At 35.9% G+C, this 10,523-nt stretch overlaps 1 protein-coding gene across 1 annotated transcript; it reads right to left on the bottom strand.

The window, feature by feature from the left end:
* Positions 1-124: 124 nt before the first annotated feature.
* Positions 125-10,424, bottom strand: LOC136951663 (integrin alpha-E-like). The gene is made up of 31 exons (XM_067246200.1): positions 10,301-10,424; positions 9,646-9,748; positions 9,458-9,543; positions 9,263-9,336; positions 8,162-8,273; positions 7,809-7,922; positions 7,174-7,295; positions 6,792-6,946; positions 6,515-6,671; positions 6,217-6,349; positions 5,990-6,060; positions 5,733-5,859; positions 5,487-5,623; positions 5,224-5,361; positions 4,332-4,550; positions 4,040-4,173; positions 3,649-3,788; positions 3,390-3,544; positions 3,114-3,233; positions 2,900-2,967; positions 2,634-2,769; positions 2,450-2,548; positions 2,039-2,118; positions 1,719-1,799; positions 1,522-1,591; positions 1,343-1,444; positions 1,204-1,245; positions 1,050-1,136; positions 803-889; positions 572-682; positions 125-490 (listed from the first exon to the last, which is right to left on the bottom strand). Exons 1-31 carry the CDS (start codon positions 10,326-10,328, stop codon positions 437-439), a joined length of 3,342 nt encoding a protein of 1,113 aa, XP_067102301.1. The 5' UTR covers positions 10,329-10,424; the 3' UTR covers positions 125-436.
* Positions 10,425-10,523: the final 99 nt, after the last annotated feature.

Genomic DNA, 10,523 nt, shown 5'->3' with positions numbered 1-10,523 from the left:
CCATATTTTGTGCGACAGTTCATTAGGGAAACATGTTTGTTTTTGACGTAATTTTATAGGCTACTTAAACTACTGTTGTGCTACATGTTTGAAAGAATGAAACAAGGGGGGAGCCTCCTGTATGTAGCCTTTATGTTTTATAATTTTAAACAGTTAATTGACAAATGCAAAACATTTTTATAATATGAAACATTAAGTAATAAGAAAATGATCAGGTACAAAACATTGCTAACATTACTGTAGGCCTACATTTTTTAAACCTAAACTGAATCCTTAAATATGAAAATAGCATGCCATTTATTGCTTAAAGATATCCAAAACTGTCAAACTGTATAACAACACATATGTATCTTCCGAGGCAACCATGTAAATACTATGAATTAAAATGAAGGAACATCAGCACTGCTGGATAAGAAGTCCGAAGTGGATGTCTCATCTAGCCAGTATTGGATTGCACTACATTCTCGTGGCGCCGCTTGAAAAAGCCACACTGTAAAGAATATTTTGAACATTTATAGTTATTGGTTACCTGGTGATCTGATACATGAACTATATGAGACCTCAACCATACCTTGATCAGTAGGAACATGATGAGAGCCAGGAACAGAAAGCCTCCGATAGAGCCCCCAATGATGGCAGCCATGGACTTCTCTATTACCAGCTTCCTAATTGTCACTTGAACCTGAAGACCAACGCAAGTATAGTTGAAAGGTTCCAAAAAGTCCTCATATGAAAACAAGTTTTCTGTTGATGTTTTTTAGTAAGTAACTCTTTTCAAACTTGTAATTTTAAAGAAATATACCATTTCTTTGTATTTAACTTCCAGTGCTTCATATAGATCCTCATCAAATGTCACAGTGGCTTCAGCTGTAATCTTCTCAGATGCACTCTGAAAGAAGGAAAGCAGAGAGCAACCATATGAGTTCAATAGACCTTGCTAGGTACTGTTCATTTCACAGATTTGTCTTTATTCGACAAAATTAATGACAGATGTATATCTTTACACCCCTTTAAAAGAATGCGCATGAATCCAGTAAATGTACACCCACCTGCACATCTTTGATCGTAGCCTCAGCTGTAATCACAATGTCCTTCAGGTCTGTCATGACACAGTGGATGAGATACTTTTCAAATTTCTGAAAAAAAAGAACATATAAATATCCCATACAAACCAATGTTGAAAAACTAAGTAAAAGTACTAACTTTAACTCCTGTATTTGCAGGGGTGCTCCTGTTACATTTGTCCTGTAAACACAGTAATTGAGTTTGATCAAGATTATACAGAAAACATTGCTGTCTTAGGTTGTCTATTTTTTTTGCTCAGTTTTTGTTTTTGACATACCTTGGGTTTGATATGGCTGATCTTGAAGTCAGTGTGATCAGCCTTCACTGTTATGACGATGGAAACGTTCAGAGCGGCGTTGTGATCGTTCTTGCCGTGGAGCTGGAACGACATAAGAAGGTTGAATAGGGATGCAAGATTACAGAGTGGTGTTCAAGTCGATTACATTACAAACATACCTGAAATGTGAAAGTCAGCTGTTTTGTCTCTTCAGTGTCAGTGATTGTCAGCGAGTTTGGTGAAGCTTCTCTGGAACAGGATTGTACCATAAACTTGTTTAAAAATCATGTAAATGTATAATAATGTTCTCATGTTTCTTGAAAACCCTCCACTTTCATTTTGTACTTCAGTTGTTATTAGTTTTATTATTACTCACCCAGTCAGTTGGACCCTTAAAGCATTCTTTATCCCAAAGTGATACTTCTTGTCATCCAACACTTGGGTGCCTCCATTCTCACTAAAACACAAGACGGATGTGCAGTTTCATAAGTAGCAGTTTGCAATATCATTTGAAACCCATTTATACGAGCAATAGAATGGACAGGTCCCTCATTGTAGATAACCACTTGATGTAACAGCTTGACAAAATAATTCAACAGTAAAAGTCAAAAGTATGAGACTATTACATGTTTTTAAGTCTCAGTGTGTTTGAGACAAAGTTTTTACTAGATTTATGTGGAACCAAATATTTCAAACCAGGTTAAGTTAGCAATGATGTAAGCCTCTCGTGTTTGTGATTTCTTGTCAGCCAGTTGCCAAATGATGTCGAATTTGACCTGGAGAAACCATATAAACCAACTTTAAATACAGTAGGCCTAGTAAGGGAAATCCAGGTTAGTCTTGAGACATTTGAATTAAAGCGAAAGGACTGTGTCACTTAAGAGTTAGACAAGTAAGACTTAAGATGTATTCATTCATTTAGCAGATGCTTTTCCCCATAGCATTATTTGAATAATATATATAGTGAGTGCAGCAAATAACAAACAACCAGAAGCACACAGTTCTAACAGTATTTCAATGGTTAGTGCCAAGGAGCAGTCTGTATTTTTACCAGACAGTGCCACATCAATCTCCACTACAATATTGGCCTCCCAGATGCCCAATTACCTGATCATTTCTCCTGAAGACTGGATGTAAGAGACGACACTTCAACTGGGATGTGTCTTGGACCTCACAAACAACAGAACCCCCCGGTTTTTGTGAATTCTGAGAAACGCATCAAAGTTATTAGGCAGCATTCTACATTTCCTCTATAGAGGTTAGGATCTGAGTTTGTTATAGATGACATTACCACTATAAACATGTTGTAGAGGAGAATGTTGGGGTATGTCAGAAAAAGTGTTGTCATGAAAGTCCCATCCTCATGGTTGGTTAAGTTGAACGAAATCAACACATTCTGGTTGGAACCAATAACAACCTTGTCATGGCTAATAAGCAAGATAAAAGAGTGGGAAACAGAATAGTTAAAAAAGAAGGCATGTTTATACACAGCTTTACTTGGTAGGTTGAAAATGTCTAAGACTACCATTTTCTATTTTAAATGTTTATTGGACTTACCTGAGTTTTGAATCAGACAGGCTCATGTTTCTGACACATGCGCTGTTGCAGTCCTTCAGAAATTCAATCTGAAGATTGAAAATGCATAAATGGATGGATGGTTTTATTAGTTTAAAATAAGTTATGTTTCTACACAAAGAGAATTACTGAAGGGTATTTTGTCTTCCTGGTTGACTTGGCAATAACTTGCTCTGATTCTAAAACATATGTTAACCTTTTCAGCCACGTCTGTAGAATCAAGTGCATCCAAAATTCGAACAGGTTTTGAAGTTGTCTTGGAGGGTAAATACAATTTTAACCTGACCTCTATGGGTGAGAAACAGTCATAACAGCCCTGGGTGAAGGGGAAAGACAACGTTGATGTTGCCAGGTGTTAAATAAGCAGCAATAGCCAATAGTTCATTATAAATTATTAAAACGAATGAATTATTTGTTAATTCAATAACGACTATAACATTTTCAAGGATGAATTGACACCGTTAGAACTTACTTTAAAGTGCAGTTCGATTGGACTTCCGAGGCATTCAATATCAGGTAGCAATGTGAAATTGGACTCTCTGGCTGTTTCATCTTTAAAAAATAGGCGCTTTTGGTTTTGTCCTGCATCCAGATGAATGATGTAGGAAATTGTAAGATTTTCACCAGCTGGTAAAAAAACAAACAAAAAAAAAGAACAGTTAATCAAAAACTTGTCATTTAAAATCAACCTAAAGTGTACATTCCAAAGCAGTATACTGTATAGTACATACACTTAATTGTTTCCTTCTTGGAGTTGAAGCAGATGTGTAAGTTGATCAAAATGGTGGGGACAGTGTTTGCTTGCGCATGGATAAGTATTGTGTTAGGTTTCAAGATTAACTTAGGTTCAAAGGCAATGACAGGCAGAGTTCTGGAATAAATAGAAAGTTAATTAATATTTGTTAATTAGTATTTGCATCCTCAACTAAAATAAGCTGCTTTAGTGGCAACGTGCAGAATAATGTTAAAGTGTCCACAGATCTGTTAGAGATGACAGGCAGGATATAGAACCGTCCAATACCAAATAATGTTGACAAAGAACAATACATTTTCTCTAGCAATTTTTAAATGAATCTCTTTATGCTGTTCACGTGAAACAATTTAACATAATATTGGACTCACTCCAGTACAGTGACCTTGCCTTGGCTTCCAACACTAATGTACTTTTGTCTCTGGTTGTCTTTTTGATCAGAGAAGGCGCTGACAGACTGACCAAAATGGCGAAGTTTCATGTCAAAATCTCCAGCTGATATTCTCTGCATGACAGTAGGACAAGATTTCAAATTATATATGATGTCAACACCATATGTGTACTCTTTATCAATTTCAATTTTAGTTTCACAGCCAACTTTTTTATATTTAGTTTTCACTCTTTCAAAGTAACAAAGTAGCTGCCCTATCTCCAAAGACTCACCTGTGTGAATTCATGCATTATCCCTCCAGGGATTCCGTTGTATATGTAGATACTTCCAGAACGCCCTGACTCAGAATCTTCCTCTAGAGGAGCCCCAATAGCCACATCATTGTATCTGTTCCCATCTAGGTCGCCCACTGTGGCAATGGCTGACCCAAACCTGGCAAACTCGTAATTGTCCAAACCCTGCCACTCCCAATCTTCCTTCAAAAATACTCCCTGAGCACACAACATAATCATAATCACCCTCAAAAAACAACTGTTAGGAGACATGTCTTGAAGATGTTTGACACCACATTTGCTGTGCAAAATAACAATACGCAATGGCTTTTTAACAGTGGATATACACTACCGTTCAAAAGTTTGGAGTCACTTAGAAATGTCCTTATTTTTCAAAGAAAAGCACTTTTTTCAATGAAGATAACAAAAAACTATACATTGTTAATGTGGTAAATGACTATTCTAGGTGGAAACGTCTGTTTTTTAATGAAATATCTACATAGGTGTATAGAGGCCCATTTCAAGCAACTCTCACTACAGTGTTCAAATGGTACATTGTGTTTGCTAATTACCTTAGAAGACTAATGGATGATTAGAAGAAATAGAATTACAATGCCAAAGGTCTCCAATGCTGTAATTGCTGCAAATGGAGCATTCTTTGACGAAAGCAAAGTTTGAAGAACAAAATTAATATTTCAAATAAAAATAATTATTTCTAACCTTGTAAATGTCTTGACTATATTTTCTATTCATTTTGCAACTTATTTGATAAATAAAAGTGTGAGTTTTAATGGAAAACTGTCTGAATTGTCTGGGTGACCCCAAACTTTTGAACAGTAGTGTATGGTAAAGTAGTATGAATACAAATTGAAACAACTCGACACTCACTTACCTGGTGAAGCCTGTACACATACACTTTACCCTCCTCGCCCCTTCTGTGGAAGTGTGGAGCACCAATGAGCAGGTAGTCTGTCTTACTGTCCTTGTCTGTATCCAGTGCACATAGGACTGATCCAAAGTAGGAGCCAACCTACAAAAGTTTAAAAGGAATTTGGAATTCAAGATATAGTATTATAAATGCTCACAGCCAATAGACTCAATAGACTTAAAACCAAAATGGTTTTAAAAATCCATCAGATACATTCATTGACTAACCTGATCCCCTTGAAGTATTGAAATCAGCTCATGTGATTTAGCACTGAAGACAAATACCCCACCTGTCAGGTTATAACGAGGAGCCCCCGAGATGTATGAAGTCTCAAAGGAATCCACCGCTGATATCACACTGTAACCTGTCTCACATACACACACACACACACACACACACATGTATTAATACATTAGAATGGGAATATGAGGTGAAACAAACACCACGATACACAAACTTTCCAAGGTTCATACCTAAATAGGAAAACCATGATTCTCTAGAGGACCCATTTAAGAAGGTCACAGTGTTCTGCTCACGGTGCTTCAGTATAACTCCCCCGCTCCAGTCATAAGCCCCCACAGCTCCAAACAGAAGGAACCCCTAGAAACATAAATTTTGCTGCTGTAATGACTAATTGGAGAAATTGGAAGAATCAGTAATACACCAAAATTAGGAAGTTGTTGCCCTTGAAACAATGGGCTTCAAAACAGGATTTGTCCATGAATCTTACATCAGGTGCCATGTGATTGCTGAATCCAGCCTCAGCAAGTTGAAACGTAAATCCGGCCCCTTGCTTTAATCCTTATTTATAAATCCAACACAGCCACTTGGTTAGACAGCAATTTACAATCAAGTGCATGCACATACACACATGTTGTGACTTACTTCATGTATACATAATTAAGATAATTACTCGATATAAACTCAATACTAGCTTTTCCCACAATATTATAGTACCTTCAATTCCTTTAATGATACTGGTCTGTAACAGAGAGAGAAGTTTGTCCAAAACTTTGTAGTCCCCAACCATAAAATGGTTATCTGGAGCAATTGTCTTCATGTCAGCAATTGTTGCATTTGCATTTCCAACCTGTAATTTATTTCCTTCATTAAATTAAATGATCTTATTTGTAATGCATTCATACCATTTTATAACTAATAATTATTTATAATTTGGTATTATTATTATGTCAATAGGTGCAAATATCAACTTGAACTGAACAATGATTCAGGGATTATTCAGGCTAAGATTTACCCCAATAGCATATCTTGAAATGTTTTGTTTTTTGAGTAAATTCAGAGCTTCTGTTAGATTAAATGTATCCCGATAGGTGATTTCCCCATCTGACAACAAAATCATTATTTTCTTTGAGTCTTCTCTTGACCCATTCTCGGCAACAAAAACATGTTTACTGAAAAGAGAAACATTGAAACAAATATTAATAAAGATTTTAACATCAAATGCATATATCTGTAACAATTTGGAATTGAATTCTACTTAATACCATTATTTGTATTGATGTAATCTTTACCACAAATGGATTATGGCTGAAGCAGTCATTGTTTCTTCCTTGAGATGTTGGATGTCTGAGACTGTCTGAAGAGCTTTGCTGCTATTGCTGATACTATCTTTTAGCAAGAGTTCAGCTTTGATATTTGTCCCATACTGAAGTACAGCAAAGTCACACTGAAAAATAATCCCTTTTGATAAATCTTAAATAAAGTTTTCTTCTCGTAATATATACAAACACAGCATTTTCTGTATATAAATAAATGTGAAGGTGACACTTTATACATTCAAACCAATTTGGATTTCAACGACATGAAGGTCTGAACTGGTTAATAAGTGTCACTAGTCTTGAAATGTTTTTGTTGATGTGTACAGTAAAGTTGCATAGTACACACAGTACTTACATTGAGGCACTTTTCCCAAACATTTTTCATAACAGTGGAGATAAACTCCTTTGCTTTCTCAAAGTCAGATTGGCTGAGACTTGCAGAACCATCAAGTACAAATGCAATCTCAGTCCCAGGATCTAGTGGAAAAAAGTTATTTCAAATGTACAATAACCATTTACATTACATTTACATTTAGTCATTTAGCAGACGCTCTTATCCAGAGCGACTTACAGTCAGTACAGGGACATTCCCCCGAGGCAAGTAGGGTGAAGTGCCTTGCCCAAGGACACAACGTCATTTTTATGCACGGTCGGGAATCGAACCAGCGGCCTTCTGATTACTAGCCTGATTCATTAACCGCTCATCCACCTGACTCCCACCAAAAGCTAACATCATAGTTATTGAGGAGGTGAAGGAGTTAAAAAGGTAAAAGCTTGGAAAGTTGACAAAGTGGCCGAGAAGTGTCAACACTTTGCAAAAGCTGCAACACAAATGCAAAGGAGGAAATTTGTGTTGCAGCTTTTGCATTTGTGTTGTGGCTTTTGCAAAGCATTGACATGTCTCTGTCACCATAGAAAACACTGTTTCTATACAGCAGAAACATTAGACTGAATTCATTCATAAATAAACTAGTTCATAAAAAATCATACCATCCTCATCCTCATCATCTTCACTGTTGTTGTTGTTATTGTTATTGTTATTGTTTTTGTTGTTGTTGTTGTTGTTGTTGGTGGTGGTGATGTTTCTTCCCAGTTGTTCAACGACTATAAGAAAAAAAGGTAACAGGCCGCATTTTTCCCTTACTATTAAGTTTGTACAAAATTGTACACCATAGGGGATCATGCATTATGCGTTTGTTTTGTACATACAATGCATAAATCATCATCAGTTGTATTTAAAGTAAAAGTAATGTATTCATAATGTTCACAGTGTGACACAAGGGCATGCTGTTCAAATATGTTACAATTACTACTATTGTTACAATTGTGATGCCACTGCCTACCCAGTGCAGCAGGGTTGATGTATTCTCCTTCCATCCTTGAAGCAATAAGGATGGCACAGTTTCCATTGAAGTCCTCATTCATGGTCACTTTATTCCTCGCCTGCTGACAGAACTGGTGGGACAAGAGTTGAGGATGATCAGGACAATGATCATGATCATTGTGATTAAAAAAAGGTTTAAGATGTAGTCACTGCTAACAGAAGATTCAGTTGATTTAACAACTAAGTGAAATACAATGTACAAACAGGTACAAACAACATCAAACAGTGCATTGTGAATGACAACAGACAAAGCAATAGCCATCATTAAATATATGTTCAAAAAACATCCAACATCTCAAAGAAGAATCAATCTAATTTTGATAGCAGTACCATCAATCACTACTAGTTGTACTAGTTGATAGCAGTAGCCTATATACTCAATATCGTATTCTATATCATATACTGCATATTTTCAGTTACAAAGTGTAGACAATGTGTGCAACAATATGTGGTTCATGTTCAGTTTACACTAAAAGAAGATGTAGAGACACATTGTTCTTGTTTCTAAGTATAACTACAGTGTTGGCCATACTGCTCATGAGTCTGACTTATATTAGGATACTGAAACAAATGAACAGAATAACTAATTCAACTCCTCCCTGACCTATGGATTCAAAGAAGAAACTTTAGGAGGAGTTGCTGTGAACAAGATTATTTAAATTACAATCTTGAATTCACATTTCCTCTTACGTGTAAGAGGGTTGTGTTGAGTAAAAGATAACAATCAGGACATTCTAACACTGCCATCTCAAACTACTGGCACGCAGGCCACTTCCAGCTCCCCTCCCTACGGCCCGCTACATGATGCCGAAAGCCTTGTCTATATAACACCTCCAAAAACAGGAACCTGTGGTTTGTCAGCAGACAAACCACAGATAATACTGAAGCTATAGTACACATTAAAACACCTTGTCTTGCATTCACACAATATGTTATGAAACTTTATTAACGTGTTTATCAATGTAAAAAGATGCAGTAAGTCATGCATTGTCACAGGTTTTAATAGTATTTAAATTCAAATGTGTTATCTATGGAATCGGTTCAATTTTTATAAACTTACCATATGTTGCTCAATGTCCTCTGTCAAACGGTTGTCAGCTGACACAATAGGCCTGAGCCCTTTCTTTGCAGGAGCTGTTAAAAAAAACAAAAATTACAGTAGAAACTTAAAACTACCCTTTACCTAAAATGAACGTATGTTGACTGGACACTCAGATATTTGAGCTTTAAGAAGTATGTGTTTTACTTTCTTTACCTGAGATCTCAACTTTGGAACACATGCCCTCAATTGTACAATTAAACACTGCTGGGGGTCTTGAATTTGGGGATGTGACCAAGGCTCTGTAGAGGATTAAATGTTACACTGTAATGTAAAACAACTAGCTGTACTGTGTACATTATGTATATTGAAGTACGATTATGGTTGAACCGATTGAAATTTACCCTTTTTTGGACTGAACAGTGGTTTGTCCAAATAAATCATCTTTTTCCTGAAAAGTCCTTACAGGATTTGTTAAAATGTTGAACCCAGCTGCTGAGTGGATAACTGTAACACAAAACATATCTGTTGTCTGAACATGATTTTATAACTAATCAACTCAAAGAGAATACTGGGTAACACTTTATAATAAGTCAACGCTTTTTGGCATTTACAAAGTGTTAACTAATAGTTAGTTAATCCTTTATAAAACATTTTGAATTATTAACAATACATTATTAAATAGTTAATAAGCTTATTATTAAATGTTATGTTAATCATTAATAAACACTGTTAAACATTATGGATTTGATTCATAATACAATTCATAAGGTGTTTGATAACTGCATTACCATACTTTATAGACAGCTTGTTAATATAGTTGCAAACCAGTAGTTTATAATCTGTTAATGGTACATGCGCTGGTATAGAAAGCATTAGCAAATGGTGAACAAACCATTTACATTACCTTTATAAAGCATGAGTATGATTTGTCCCATATTCACTTTTTGAAAAACCCAACAAAGGAAATAGTGAACTAATCAAAAATTGTTAAGAACCACACTCCATAGAGTTCTGTAAAAACATTTTAGGTGTCCTATAATGACTGTTCCTACATACCTGCCAGAAATAAGACTCCCAAAATCATGTTTCTTCTTATGAGTTCTGACAGTTTAGAGAAACTCTTAGCACTTCCTGGACTTTTGATAAAGTTTAAAATAACTGTTGCTCAGTTCAGCCTACAGATTGTGGAAGTGGTTCACATGAAATTAGACAGGGTATGCTATGATATCAAAGCATTTCAAAGTGGGTGCTTCCTGTACACTACTGTGACCAAATATAA

The sequence above is a fragment of the Osmerus mordax genome, chromosome 11, assembly GCF_038355195.1.
Source record: "Osmerus mordax isolate fOsmMor3 chromosome 11, fOsmMor3.pri, whole genome shotgun sequence".
In the NCBI taxonomy this organism is placed as follows: Eukaryota; Metazoa; Chordata; class Actinopteri; order Osmeriformes; family Osmeridae; genus Osmerus; species Osmerus mordax.
The sequence above is the reverse complement of the archived record's forward strand: the minus strand, read 5'-3'. Positions and strand labels throughout refer to the sequence as shown.